At 61.7% G+C, this 14,181-nt stretch overlaps 1 protein-coding gene across 3 annotated transcripts in view; it reads right to left on the bottom strand.

Moving 5' to 3' along the window:
• The window catches only part of PIP5K1C (phosphatidylinositol-4-phosphate 5-kinase type 1 gamma), a 43,314-nt gene extending 32,728 nt beyond the window's left edge, over positions 1 to 10,586 (bottom strand). Inside the window, exon 1 of one of the 3 annotated variants that reach the window (XM_035568115.2) lies at positions 10,446 to 10,586. In XM_035568115.2, the coding sequence (XP_035424008.1) occupies positions 10,446 to 10,551 (106 nt within the window). In that variant the 5' untranslated portion in view covers positions 10,552 to 10,586. The remainder of the gene's footprint in view (positions 1 to 10,445) is intronic. The other 2 variants (XM_035568113.2, XM_035568114.2) reach the window with 2 other exon arrangements.
• Positions 10,587 to 14,181: the final 3,595 nt, after the last annotated feature.

Raw genomic sequence — 14,181 nt, 5'->3', positions numbered from 1 at the left:
GACAGCATCAGCCACACACACGCTGCCACCGACTTGAAGGAAGCTGGGACAGCACGGTCTGCTCCCGGGTTTGGGGAGAAACCGAGAAGTCGGCCGAGCAAACATCACACATTGACCCCACAACACATTGGGGAGGTTTGGGTTCCCGCTCCCAGCTCAGCTGGCAGAGACCTTCTGCAGGAGCCGAGTTTTATGGCAGTGGTGTGTGTTGTGGGGTGGGAGGAAGAAAAAGAAATGGGCAGTGATGCTGGCCGACAGCTCCCGAACGGCTCTCAATGGGGAAGGTAAAACACTAGACAAGAAGTCCCACCAGTCAATCTTTTCCTTCCCCACCTCCCAATCCAGCAATCTTCTCGCAGGCCAGAAGGCTCAGGACCACCAAGCAGCAGGGCTCCTTCAGTGTCGTCGGTGAGACTTCCATGAGTTATTTGCACAAAGCACAGCAAAATGGCAGTTGAAAGGCTCGGAGCTGCCGGATGTCCGTGGGAAGAGCCAAAGGCAGCTCTGACAAAGCAGAGCCAGCCTGCGGGCATCGCGAGGCCGTTCGACGATGGCCATGACCGAGCTGAAGGGCTCTGACGCTCCGGGCAGGGACAACGCTTCTCCAGTTGCTCTTTGCTGGAACGGGTGCATCAGTTTTGCCAGAACTTAAAGGCCAACCATAAGGCAAAGGCCATACGGAGACCGTCGTCTTGGCAAGTCAGAGCAACCCAAAGCAGAAGCTCTAATAGAAAACATGAAGTTAAGAGGCAGCACTTGCCACTTCTCCCTGTAATCTCTTCGTTTTTCCTTTAGACGAGCAGCTGCCATTCAGGCACATCTCATCCTTTCCTCCCACAGCCCTTGGAGAGCCCCGCGTTCTTACAAATTCAGTAGTTTTTCACCCCACCAGAGAAAATTTGCATTTAAGTTCTGTTTTTATCAGACGCTGCAAAAAACCCACCTCATCTCTCCAGGTGACGTTTTGCTCTGCATGCTGGTCATTCCCAGCCTTCTCCTACTCCCAGCTTCCAGTTTAGAAAAAAAGAAGAAACACTCAGAATAAAATTGTCCTTTGGGTTTTCAGTCCTGGGAGTTGGAGAAGCCGTTTGTCCTCCCTGAGAACGGTTAGGAGCCCTCAATCTCTACAGCTCGCACTCCTGCAGCGCCTTCCCACCAACACAAGAGCAGTTTGCAGGCGTCAGAAGTTCCTCCCAAACCAGGCTCTCAGCAGCGGACAGAGTCCTGCCAAGCAGCGCACTCCATCAGCGGTTCATCTCGGGAGGCTCCTCGATTTAATACCAGCCTGTATTGCCCACCTCTGGAGCTGGCACACAACGGGCAACCGAGTTCATTGCATTCGAGTGAAACGGATCCGGGCATTGCTGTCTAACACACACGACTGCCTGCCCGTGCGCGGTCTTGGTTTCACTGTACAGACACAGCCCCACGTCCATCAGGGCTCCGAGACTCCCTGCAGCAAAGACCGCAGTTAGACACGAGAAATGCCGGGGCTGGTCAGCGAAGGAGCCACAAAAATCACGTAGCAATTTCAGGGTGTTCGCTCCTTCAGCTTCTCATTTGCTTTAATAAGCATTTCCTGGCATTACCAGTCTGGAAGCCTCGCTCTCGGCGAAGCGTCCCAGATAGTTAATCCACCGGTGACTCCTGCTTAGCACCGAAATGAAAACAAACATCCAGCCCTCGGAGACCGAGGTGGAGAAAGACCATGTCATCATTTTTCTTCCATCCAAATGAATTTAAACCTCAAGAGATGCCGGTCTGAGAGGAAGTATTCTGAGATTAAAAATAGCACACGTATCAGAAAAGCACCTTTAAAGAATTAACATTTCAGCTTCTCCCAAGCAGAGGTTTTATAAACTGTTACTAGAAAAATCAAACGCAGCACAATCTGCATCCCCTAGAAAAAATTATCTTGTAACACAAGTTAGCATTACAGGGGAAAAAAAAAGTAATAAACGAAGAATAAATGAATAAATGGCTGCTCTGCCAGATTTCAGCCCCGATCACCGAACAAACAGTCCTTACAAACACGAGAATTATCCCCTGCCAGGTGCTCTCTGAGCCCACAGACAACCAGCACCCGTCGGGCCCCACGGGACCCCCTTTGCCTTATGCCTGGGTCCCACCTGGGCAGCGCTCGCGCTGTCACGCAGCGCACGTCATTCGGCGCTGACAGGCACAGCTTCGAGACGCTCTCACGTTCTGCTGTCTTCGTTCCAGCTTTGAAGTTAGGGCCTGTTTTACATCTCTATAGCTTGCTTCTCTGCCAGCAAACCGTGCGTTTTGTACACTGCCCCCATCAACGCGCGCCCAGACAGATGGCGAGAGCAGCACCGAGGCTGCACGGGAGGGAAAGCTGTCATTTTAGAGATGCCGATTTACCAGTGACATTTTGGGCGCTTTCAGGTATTGCAGCTGCCCTCTCACAGATTCCTGATCGCATCCCTCTTCCTCTTGGCGTGGGGATGCACAGGATGCAGACAAAAAATGGGGCAAAACCCGGGAAACTGGACAGACCCGAGTTTCACGTCAGCCCCTAACCTGAGCAGCTGCCGGCACGAAGCCCTCCCGGACGCGCTGGGGAAGATGATGATTTCAGCCAGCTGCCTCCCTTTGGAAAACGCTGCAATGGGCGATTCTGCCTTGAAAAGTCCACAGAATTTGGTCCGTCAGACGTGCAGAGAGACTACAGAGAGAGAAGTGCTGCAGCAGCTGTACCCTGCCTGCGCTAGAGGCTTTGGGGACGTTTTGCTTGTGCTGCCGAACACACCAGCAGGGATCAAGCGAGGGTTAAGGCACAGACAAGTTTTCCCTCTCCTTTCAGAGGGGTCAGCAAAACAAAACCACTTGTGCCTCGTGCCGGAGCCTCCCCTCTGCCCTCAGTTCAGCAGCGCAGGAGCATCGGCAGCGTCACGAGAGCAGCAGGAGCTTCGCCTTCCCCCTCACCCCAAGGAGGCATTTTGCAAAAAGAAACCAGGCCACCCAGATGGTGGCAACGAGAGACTCCAGCTAATCACCTTCACTTTACTTTGCAAACTAGGAACTTGGGTTTCTGGGCCTTACGCCAAGCCTGAAGGCTTTTCTTAAATCCCTCAGATCTTCAGGACCTCGAGTAAAATCCTGATCCAGTGGACATCGGAGGCGAAACCTAGGGAAAGTTCGGCTTCTGCGTGGCCAGAAGCTGCCCGGCCTCTGACGAAGCCGTACAGAAACGCAACGAAACCAAGGGGGATCCAAGAGCAGAGGAGCAGCAGTGCCTGATCCCAGACCCGCCGGGATCCCACCGTTTGTGCTGACCCAGCAAGAGAGCAGCAGCACGTGCTGCGTCGGCAGTTCACCGCCGGTGTGTGTGTCGGTGAGATCGGCCGCTGCAAGCCCCCAGCCCGCCTCGAGCCTCGCAGCCTTCAGAGCCGCGTCCTCGGCTTTGGAAAGATTTCCCAAAATCTCTCCCAACCTGCCAGTTACATAAAAACATTTCTCAAATGTTCCAAATGCTTTGTGAGCTGCACCGACGCGCCAACCCAACGCTCAAGTTTCTCAAATTGATGTAAAGTGACCTTAATTACCTGAGCTCACATGGCCCTGAATGAGGAATGAAAATCCGTGCAGCCCTTCCAAACCAAGCTTTCACCACCAGCAGGCTGAAAGGAGCAGTTTTGGGAAGATGTTTACGCAGCTACTTGCATAGTGACTGAGGCATTACCGTAACTGCACCGCTGCCCAATTCCAACTGGAGAAAAACACAAGTAAGGCTGCAGGAGCTCAGGAGGATGCTATTAACTCGCCCTTTAAACCAAATCTGTTCCACCCACAAGTCAGAAATTCCACCCTAAAAACCATAATTGGGAACACCTTGAAGCCATTTAGTTTAAACACAAACGATGCTGTTTTGCTCTAGTGGTGGAGAGGTTGTTTTTTTTGGTAGGCAAGAAACTGGCAGAAAAGCCTGCAAAGGTCACAAAATGCTCGGAAGGTAAAAACAGCAAAGCGGGGCTGCGCCAGGGGCTGTCCCGCAGTGCCAAGCACACGTGGCTGGGACTCTGCAGGAAAGGGAGAGCAGACTAAGACAACCCACGTTACCTCCGCTTTAAACATGCGGTAGAAGAGCGGTGCTGCCCATCTCACCCCTCCCCATCCTTCCTGCCCCACGAGGGGCTGAGCGAGACCCCGTGCTCAATGGCACGCACACGTGGTGGGCACCCAGCCCTGGGCAAGGAGGCTGGAAGCAAGCCTGCACAGCGGGTTTGAACTCACAAGGGAGTGACTTCGCAGACGACGCTATTTTAATGGAGATTACACGCGTTTTTCATGGCAGCCCTCAATTCCACCCGGCTGCGCGTCACCAGTCTCCGCGGCCATCCCAGCCACTGGAGATCCAGACCTTAACTGACTCGGGGCAGCAAAACAAAGCAGCAGCTGAGCATAGCCAATGCCAATGGGAAGAAGAGAAAGGTGTAATTGGCAACGTAAATAACAGCTTGCCGGGCAGCAAATGAAAGGGAGGACACAACCCCGGTTAATTCTACTCTTGCAGGATCCGAACACGGTCACCAGCAGGGTCCAGCGCGTTCCAAACGCCCGTTCTGAAGGGCAGCACCCATCCGATGTGTGCTGAGTTTGGGGTGCACGGGAGAGGCTTCCAACACCAGCCCTGCCAAATGGCTGTGTGAACTCAGCCACCTGGTCTCAAGAGCAGATCTCTTTGCCTCCTAGGGAAAAAAACAAAAAAAAAAACAAAACAACAAAACAGCTGGGGAATTACTCTTAACTACTAAGTTCTGTAAAGGAGCAGGGACCCACCTAACTCAAAGCACTCTCAGAACAGAAGACTCAAAGAAGAAATTTGTAGGTGTCTACCATAGTACAGGGACACAGAGAACGGGTTAAATAGCTAGAAGTTTGACAGAGCTCCGTCAGAGAAAGCACTGCAAATTTAAATGGCAGGAAAATCACTGCTTTGGTACGGGGACCCTCAGAGCCAGGTCTGCAGGAGCCAGCGAGCCGCACGCGCGAGCATCGCTCAGCAGCAGCCGCTGCCAGCCACAAACCCTGAGCAGCCAGAGCACAGGCAGAAGCCGAATTAAACATCGAGCCCCTGAACGGCGGGGAGAGATTTGATGTCGTGCAGTAAAGTGAGAAGCTGCTTTCGAGCACTGGGGAGTTTGACCAGCAAGTTCCCCACGCTTGCAGCGTTCCCATGCCCGGCAAATCCCCAGGCTCCTCCAGCAGCAGCAGCGAATCTGCCCAGGCCGGAATTGTGACGGTCCCCAGGCTGCGACACCGCTCCCTGTCCCGGATCAGTGAGCGCCCTGTGCAGCAGGAGCAGCTACAGGTGGGCAGTGCACGTCCCCTTCCTTCCCGCAGGCAGGTCAGCAGCGGCGCAGACCCCGGGCAGGCAGGCAGCTGGCTTCCCGCTTCTGTTCTCTCCCTGGGAGCCTTTCCCACCCTCTCCAAGTTTCATAGCAAGTAGCAATTTCCGCAGAGAGAACATGCAGATTCTGCTAATTACAGATGAGAGGAGGGCTGTGCGCCCCCCCCGTTCCTCACTCCTCGCTCCGGAGCCAAGCCATACAGGCGGTGATTGGGCATTGTGAGGTTCGCTTTCTGCGGCTCCGGATCCAACTGCTGCGGAGCCGTGCAATTATCCAGGGGGACAGTTCTAGTTCCAGTCATTTGCACAGCCTGTAAAGTTGCATCTCCGGCAATCTCCACGCTGTAAAATAACACTGCTCGTCTTCAGAATCACAGCCTCTTCCTGCGCAACAGGAAACGTTCAAGAGACCCACTCACACTCCACGCTGACTCTAGTTTGAGGCATTTGCATCCTTTAAACAGCATCAGGGAAGAGCGGTGGCTTTGCTTTGTTCAAGGAAAGGGGGAAGAGAAGCCAAGGCACATGCTCTGCCGGCGAGCTGCCGCAGCCGCTCCCCAGAGGTGCGAGGTGAGCGAGTTGCGATCAGCGGTGACCGGCACCGTCGGATGAGCCGTGAACCCCAGGGCAACCGAGGGCACTGGGGCCTCCTGATTTCCTCGCCGCTGCAGCACGTGCTCTGACTCAGCCTGGGTTATTCACCACAAGCCAGTGCAAAAACCCACACGTACGCCGGGGAAGCCGCAAAAAACACACGATGGAAGGCAACGACACTTAATTAGGGGTTGACAGCGTTTTCTGCTCAAACACGTGGGTGAGAAGAGACAAAGTGACAGAAATGCTGCTCTGATTGCTTTTAGCTTTTTAATTACAGAAAACGTTTCCCAGAAAAGTTCTGAGGTTAACTCGGCTACTGGCAAACACTGAAAGACACAACGAGTGCCAGGCTGCCTAGGAACAAAGTATTTCGGAGACCTACCTAAAGGAGGAAAAACCACAACATCACCTTATCGTCAGTGGCTCTTTCAGGGCTGCTCGGAGAGGCCAGCCGCCCCTTCCACAGCCTCCAAGGCACTCAGAGAGGAGGTGGGAAGCCTGAAAAGCCAGGAAACGCTTTTCCTTTCAGCACGCAGCGACCCAGGCGGGCAGGCGAACAATGCTGGGCGCTCTGCTGAGAAACTCAGCGCTGATACAGATTAGGACAAAATGCACTTCACGCAGACCATCGCTTTTTTTTTTTTTTTTTAAACTCGACCCTCTTCTTCCCTGCGCTTTTGCGCTTCAATTTCAGCATCAAACGGCCTTTTGGTCGGCATCCCTCGCAGTGCTTTGATTTACCTTTCCGCCGGGCTCCCGTTGTCTGATCGCCGCGAGCGCGTGGAAGCGGCCGCACGCAGGCAGGCACTGGGCACGGCACGCGCTTTCCTTACAGCATCCTTCCCTCGGGGGAAAAGGCAAGTGGCTGCGCCTGTTTGTTGAAGGGAGCGCGGTGCACCATCAGCAGGCAGCAAACAGGGAGAAGGTGTTTGTGCCAGCAACACTGCTTTGCCAACGGCTTACAGGAAACGACAATATTTTGCTCCTCTCAGTGTCTGCACCAGCCACGGACGGGTGAGGACGCAGCAAGCACCGTGCTGGGCTACCACCCTGGCAGCAGCTCCGCACTGGCAGCCCGTGCCGAACAGCCAGGGCTGTGCGCCTGCACAGGGCTGCAAAAATCAGCTTCTGCCTGGCCCCACGTCCGTGGTCACCCACGTCCAGCCCGACGCGACCGAGATCGATCCTGTTCTTCGGCATGTCCACGAAGCGACCCAGCTCGCAGGCCTAGGAGACAACAGCTTGGGAGGCGTCAGAAGGGAAGCGGCACTGTCAGCCGGATTATCAAACGAAAACTGAATTTAAAGGGGACTACCGGGATTTAAAAATAAATAAACAAGAGACCTGGGATTGGGAAACAAAAACCCACTCAGGACTTTTTCTCCTGTTCTGCTGCTATTTGTGAGCTCCCTCTGCCCTCCCCGACAGCGGAGCGTGCGAACCAGGCTGCTGAAGGTCACCGCCACCCAAACACTCCCAGCCCTCGCCGTGCTAGCAGCTGGCACGCATTTCCCCTCCAGCTCCACTGCTGACGTTCCCCCGCACGGTGCAAAAGGTGCAGCGCTTCCCGACGCTGCAACGTGTGGGTTAACTGACCCCACGTAACTCTCGAAGCTCCTCTACGTGCAGATGGCACCGGTCCCGTGCTCCCGGAGGGCACGCAGGTACAGCGGTGAGGTTGGGCACGAGGCACCCACCGGGCCTCCACAGATTAATACGGGGCTGCAGGAACATGCTCGGCAGCCCAAAGAGGGAATAATCGAATGCGACAAAGCTGGAAGCAGCATGTGACGAGAGCAGCTCCCCGCGCCTTCGTCGGGGTAGCGCCCAGCCTCGGCAGACCTATTTCGGGACTCAACCGGCTGCGTCTGAAAGACGTGTTGGTGAAAAAAGAGAGCGCTGGAATTCCTGCTTCTGCTTTCCAGGCTGCAGCCACCTTATATGGGAAAACCATATTTAAGGTTGTGCATCTGGCGAGAGCCCATACTGGTCGTGTCAGCGATTCGCTTCGATAATCGGTCCCAAATTACGCCCTGCTCGCGCTAAATCCACCCTGGATGCTCCCGGGGGAGCCCTTCTGGAGATGCTCAGCGAGCCAACCGGGGCACGTGGGCAGACCCAGTCTGCCACCGCCGGTCAGGGCCAAGCGCCTGCTAATTGCAATTAGATCAATCTTAGATTGATCGCTCCCCTCCCAGGCACTGGTTCTCCTGCCCGGCCGCACACCCGGCCAAGACTGCCCCTCGCACCCCTCCCCGGCTCCCAGCCCCCACGGTCCCAGCTTCCCTGAACGTTCCCAGCCCGGTCACATCTTAAAGGACAATTAATTTGCTGGAGCTGCCCGAATTCAATTTTTGCTGCCTTCCTCTCCTTGCCTGCAGCTGAGCTGTGACTTATTGACTGTGAAGTAACTGCAGGGTCTCCAGAAGTTCAAGGCACAGGGTGTTTTTCTGCGTGTTTTTGCCTAGCTGACTCCCCCGTCATCATCTTCGCTAGCACCATTTCACAGGAAAGAGGCACGTGACATCCAACTAAGCTGTGAACCATAATCATGCTGGGGATGATGTTTACATTTGATTTTTCCTCAAGCTGATAAGCTCTCTCCAATTTCCCTCTCCATCACGTTGGTATGGATTGAGCTGCTCGTGCCCCACGGGGTGGAATTCTTCTTTTATCTCTAATCTGCTCACTGGAAAAAAAAAATCGCTTTCAGCAGCCCTTCAGAAGTCACTTCGCGGTTATCGTGGCAAAGAGGGAAGAGCCGCAGCGCTGCTCCTCGTGTCGCAGCCTGCGCTCTCCCAGCTGGCCTCAGAGGCTCCGTCCGCGCCCAATGTACCTGGCCAGGGCCTCTGCTGCGGGCACGGGGAGGCAGCCAGGGCACAGACACCGCCGTTACATCGCTTCAGTCCCTAAAGCAGGGGAACTCGGCCCCGAGGAACACGCTGTAGGCTTCTGCCCAGACTCTAAGCCGTAAGCGAAGGGCAGGCCGCAACCCACGCAACAAGAGACAGGAGGAATGGAAAGAAATCGTAAGTCAACTCTTTTTCCCTCCTGGGACGAGAGTTTCCAGACCCCACCTCTGCAAGGAGAGGGCGGAGGGCAGCTCTGCTGTCAGTTTTTGCTGACAGCTCTCCAGCAAGGCGAACCCCCAGTCTCCGGCCCCGCCGGCACAGGTAGCCTCTCCCAGGGAGCAGGACAGCGATCTCTCCTCACCCAGCCACGCCTGGGATATCCCAGCCCCACGGGTTTCACAGCGCCCCCGACCACCCCAGCTCCGACACCTTCCTTCAGACTCCCTGCGGCTCCTTCTCAGAGCGAGAGGGAGCGGATTCAGGAAGGAGCCGCGGCGGCCATTTACAGGCGGCAGGTTTTGAAACTTTTTTTCAACCACAACAGTTACAACACTTTTTAAAACCCCAAGGCTAGGTTCTCGGAAAGGGACCGATTAGCCCTGCGTGTCCATGAACGAGCCCGGCTGCCGGCACTAAAGGTTTTCTTCCTCAGGACACATCCCGAGGCTTCCACGAGCCCCCTGCCGAAGCCTCCCCAGGCCTCGAGTCAAGCAGCTGCGGAGCCTCGCCGACCTCCAGCTCCTTACTGCACCTCTTCCTGTGTGCTGGGGAAGGTCCCTGCTGACCCAGCCGGGGGTCGGGACGAGCCGCGGCGTTCAGTCGGTGAGCGCAGGGCGCGCAGACGGCTCCGGGGAGCGGGCTTTCGGCCACGCCACCGGCAGCAGCACGGGCGTCGAGGCGAGCGGCACTGGCTGGGCCACGAGCGCTTCGCCGCCGCTCCGACCCGCCTCGTGCGTGCGACACGAGGGCTGGCTGCCACACGACGGCTGCCACACGGGAGCGTCGGCTTCCCGCCGACGGCCGCCGAGGCCGAGCAGAACACCTCACGGGGGGCACGGCACCGCAGCCCCAGCCCCCAGCCCCGACCCCGCGGGGTCGCCCCCTTCCAAAAACCGCTCGGGGGCCGCCCCCAGCCCCCCCCTTCCCCCCCGCCCCGGAGCCGCCGTCAGCGGCGGGGCCGGGGCCGAGGGGCCCGGTTTGGCTCCCTCCCAAACGGGGCCATCGGAGGCGAGACCGCCCGGAGCCAGGCGGCGCCCCCCGGGGCAGCCCCGGCTCCTGCCGCGGTTCGCCGGTGCTGGGGGCGCTCCGCCAGCCCCGACCACCGAGAGCTCCCCCCCCCCACCGCGGACGGAACCATTCCGGGCCCCCCGCTGCGGGGAGCGGCGGCCGGAGCGCACCACGCGGCCCGGCGGGGGGGGATGGGGAGGAGGGGGGGGGGGGGGCAGCGGAACCCCCCCCGGGGAGACTGGGCAGGGAGGCACCACCCGCACCCGGGGAGGTGGGGGGGGGGGGGCTGGGCTGAACCACTGCGGGCTGGGGGGGGGAGGGGGCGGACACGGGACGGGGGGGCCCTGAGGGCTCCGCGCGGGGCCGGCGACCCCCGGCGGGGCAGCGCCCGTTACCTCCTGCCGCGTCCGGGCCCCCCGCGCTGCCCTCCGGGGTGATGGCGCCGGCGCCGGCCCCCGCCGCGGCCGAGCCCTCCGCCTCCTCGGGCACCTCCAGCTCCATGGCGGCCGCCGAGGGCGCGGGCAGGGCAGGGCAGGGCAGGCCCGGGGCAGGGCAGGGGCAGGCCGGGCCCGCGCCCCCCGCCGCCGCCGCCGCCGCTCTGCTCCCGGCTCCGGCCGCCGCCGCCGCTGAGCAGCCTGGGAGCGGCGGGGACCATGGACGGGAGGGCGGAGGGGGCGGGGAGGGGGCCAGGGCCCGGCGCACCACAGAGCGGCGGGGACGGAGCGGCCGGCGCCGTGCTGCCCCCTGGGGGCCGGGAGGCACCGCGCGGCCGGGCCCGGCCGTCGCCATGGCAACGGCGGCGGCGGGGGCAGGATCGGGCCCGGGCGGCTCCGTGGGGATGGGGGGGGGGGGGGGGGGAGCACCGAGCACCGGGCACCGGGCACCAGGGGAGGCCGGGGAGCGGCGTGAGCCTGGCACCGGCCTCGGGTGTCCCCGGGGGAGCCCGCCCGGCTCTCGGGGCGCGCTGCCCTCACCATGGGCGGCCTCGCCGTGCCCCGGGGCTGCTGCGCTGCGAGGGAGGGGAGCGGCGGCGCGGGGAGGCTCCGAGCCGCTCCGGGGAGCAGCACCGGGAGCAGCACCGGGAGCTGCCCCGTCCTCCCCCGGGGAGCTGCGAGCCCGCCGCTGAAGCCCCGCGCCCCGCACCATGGCCCCGGGGTGGCGGCTGGCGGCGGGGGGGTTCCGCAGGAACTGGTCCCCCCGGGACGCCCGGGAGCGGGGCTCGGAGCTGCCCCAGCACCCCCAGTACAGAGCCCGGGCCGACGCCTGGACCGGCAGCCGCGGCGTGGAGCTGGTCTCTGTGGCTGGGAGCCCCCCGGGAGGCAGGAGCCGGGAGCCCCGGCCGGCAGCGAGGTGGGGGCGGAGGGAAGGGGCCGGGGAGGGAAGGGGGGCGGCGGCTCAGGTGGGCAGCGAGGGGCCGCGTTCTCACCCACGGCCCCCCCAGGGCTGGGTGTCCCCGCGGAGGTGCCGTCCCTGGCCCCTCTCATGGCGCTGGGTGAAGCTGTTCGGTCCCCCAGGGACAGCCCGGGGAGGGGCTGGGGGCTCAGGGCAGTGTGGGTGGCGTGGAGCCCCCCCCCCACCCCCTTGGAGGGGGGCCAGGCCGGGAGGAAGGGCCCCGTGCTCGGGCACTGCCACCCCCAGTGACCCCACGCGTCCTGTGCGTCCTGTCCTTGCCTGGGGCCGGGTGGGGCACGAGTGGACGTGGCTGAGCCATCAGCCCGGGGGGGGGGACAGCAGGGACAGCCCCCCTACAGCTCCTGCTGTGCCCGGTGGAGCTGCCCAGGGACCCCTTCCCCCTGCCCTCTCCCTCCTGCAGGCAGCGTCTGGCCCACAAAGGGTTACGCAAGGCACCCGGGAGTGACACCGCTGCCACCAGCCCCAGAGCTCAGCTCCTTCCTGGTCGGATCCAGCCTCCGCTGGGGCTGAGCCACCGCTCGGTGAGTGCTGGGGGACAGGGACGGAACCGAGGGTCACCCCTGCCCGTCAGCCCCGGAAGGGACAGGGGCTGGGGACCCTCCTGGGGTCCTGCCCTGACCACACGGACGGAGCAGGAGGAGAGGCCCCGGGGGTCCCTAGGTGCTGGCGGGGGGACCTGAGCAGGGCGTGGTGCAGAGCCCTTGTTGGGGTGCTGCGGCTGTCACGCCGTGGGCTTGGGGACACGGAGCTGGGACCCTGCCATCAGGCTCTGCGCCCTGGGGCTGGAGGACATGCCTCCCTTTCACGTGCCTCCATCCCACCCATTTGCACCCAGCCGGGGCAGTGCTCCCCAGCACCTGTCCGGGGGGGGGCGGCAGGATCAGCCCACCGGGACGCAGGTGGGGCTGGGTTCGGGGAGGCTCTGGGGGGCTGCCGGCAGGGCGTGGACCCTTCCTGCACAGCCGAGGCCGGACGAGGGACGAGCAGTTTGGCAGGACTGGCTGGGACATGGGGAGCCAGCCCCAGGGGAGGCCGGCCCGGTGCGAGGGGGGTGTGCGGGGCTCCCACGGGGCTCCCGGTGCATCGGGCTGGTCCACGGTCAGCTCGGCCCAGAAACTGCCTCTCCCGGCAGGGCCATTTCGGGTGCGGGCTGGTTTCTGTTGGAAACCGGCAGAGCCGGCTCCTCCGGCTGCCAGCCTCAGCCTTTGGCTCGGGGCAGGGCCCTCGGGGAGGCCGAGGGCAGGACCGGGGCTGGCCGTCCCCGCAGGCACTGCCTGGTGAGAGGGAGCTGCTGTCCCCGTGCTGTCCCCCCGGCCCCCACCCTGGCCCCATGAAGGCCACGGAGAGCTGCAGGACGCAGGCGTGTGACTGATTCACTGAGTCCCGGTGGTGGGACAGCTGCGTGGGGCTGGCGAGGGGACAGCACAGAGCATGAAGCCGTCACCTGGAGGGGGGGACACTGGCTGTCCCATGGCTGGGGTCTGTTGGGACCTGTGGGCCCTGCCTTGTCACCTGTGGGTGTCGGGGGACCCCGTAAGCACCAACCAGCTGATGCTGGTGACACAGCTGGGAGAGGACCTGCCTCTGATCCAGCAGGAAACCTCCCCACCGCCAGGGCATGGTCCTATGAGCATGGGGACAGTGCAGGGGGGGACGGGACCGCGACACCACCGAGCCGGGATCCTGCCTGGTCCCAGCCGGCCCCGCAGGCACACACGTCCCTGGGTGTCAAGCACCAGCGGCTGGGCACCGGGGCCGGTGTCGGTGGCTGGTGAGGCCGCGCGGCGCAGGACACCCTCCCGGACTCTGCCCTGCGCTCTCAGCCTGGCCGGCCAGGTTGTTCCCGGGCCCGGGTGAATGATTACCCCTGCCTGCCGCGCTGCCGGCCGCCCCGCCACGTTTTGGGGCTCCTTTGGTGCAGCTGGGGCCGTGTGCTTGCCCCCGAGCCCACTGCCAGCCCCGTCACTGTGGCTCTGGGGACAGGCGCTGCCCACGGGTGTCAGCGCTCGCCTCAGGTGCCCCCGTCCTGCCAGAACTGCCCTGTGGTGATTCCCAGCGGGGCCATGGGGTTCCAGCCCTGGGGTGTCAATGCAGGGGGTCCGCGGTGGGGCTCAGGGCAGCCGAGCTGTGATGGGGGCCGGGACAACCCCGCGGCCCCCGGCAGCACCACGGGGGTGTGCGGGTGGCACAGGACGGGGCACACGGGCAGCGGGGCCAGAAATGGGGGCTGCTGCCGTGGCGGAGCCCTTGGCCTATTGGAGCCCAGGAGATCTGCTAGGGCAGAGCCGTTGGCCACCCGGATCCTGCACTCCCACCGTGACGGAGCCGAGCTGCCAGCCCGGGGATGGATATCGCCCACCCCGGAGCTGCCAGCCGGGCAGCACTCGGGGAGATCTCCCCTCGCCGAGCTGCCACCACGGGCTGTGCCGAGCTGTGTCCTGTCCGTGCCATGTTGGGGCTGTGCCGTGCCGTGCTGTGCCATGCCATGCTGTGCTGTGCCGTGCTGTGCCATGCCATGTTGTGCCATGCCATGTTGTGCCATGCCGTGCTGTGCCATGCCGTGCTGTGCCGTGCCGTGCTGTGCCATGCCGTGCTGTGCCCTGCCATACTGTACCGTGCCATGCTGTGCCATGCCATGTTGTGCCGTGCCGTGCTGTGCCATGCCATGCCATACCGTGCCGTGCCGTGCCGGCAGGGAACCGAGGCACTGGTTCCCGA

This window comes from Cygnus atratus, chromosome 26 (assembly GCF_013377495.2).
Source record: "Cygnus atratus isolate AKBS03 ecotype Queensland, Australia chromosome 26, CAtr_DNAZoo_HiC_assembly, whole genome shotgun sequence".
Classification (NCBI taxonomy): domain Eukaryota; kingdom Metazoa; phylum Chordata; class Aves; order Anseriformes; family Anatidae; genus Cygnus; species Cygnus atratus.
Note: the sequence above shows the minus strand (reverse complement) of the source record. Positions and strands in the feature narration are given on the sequence as shown.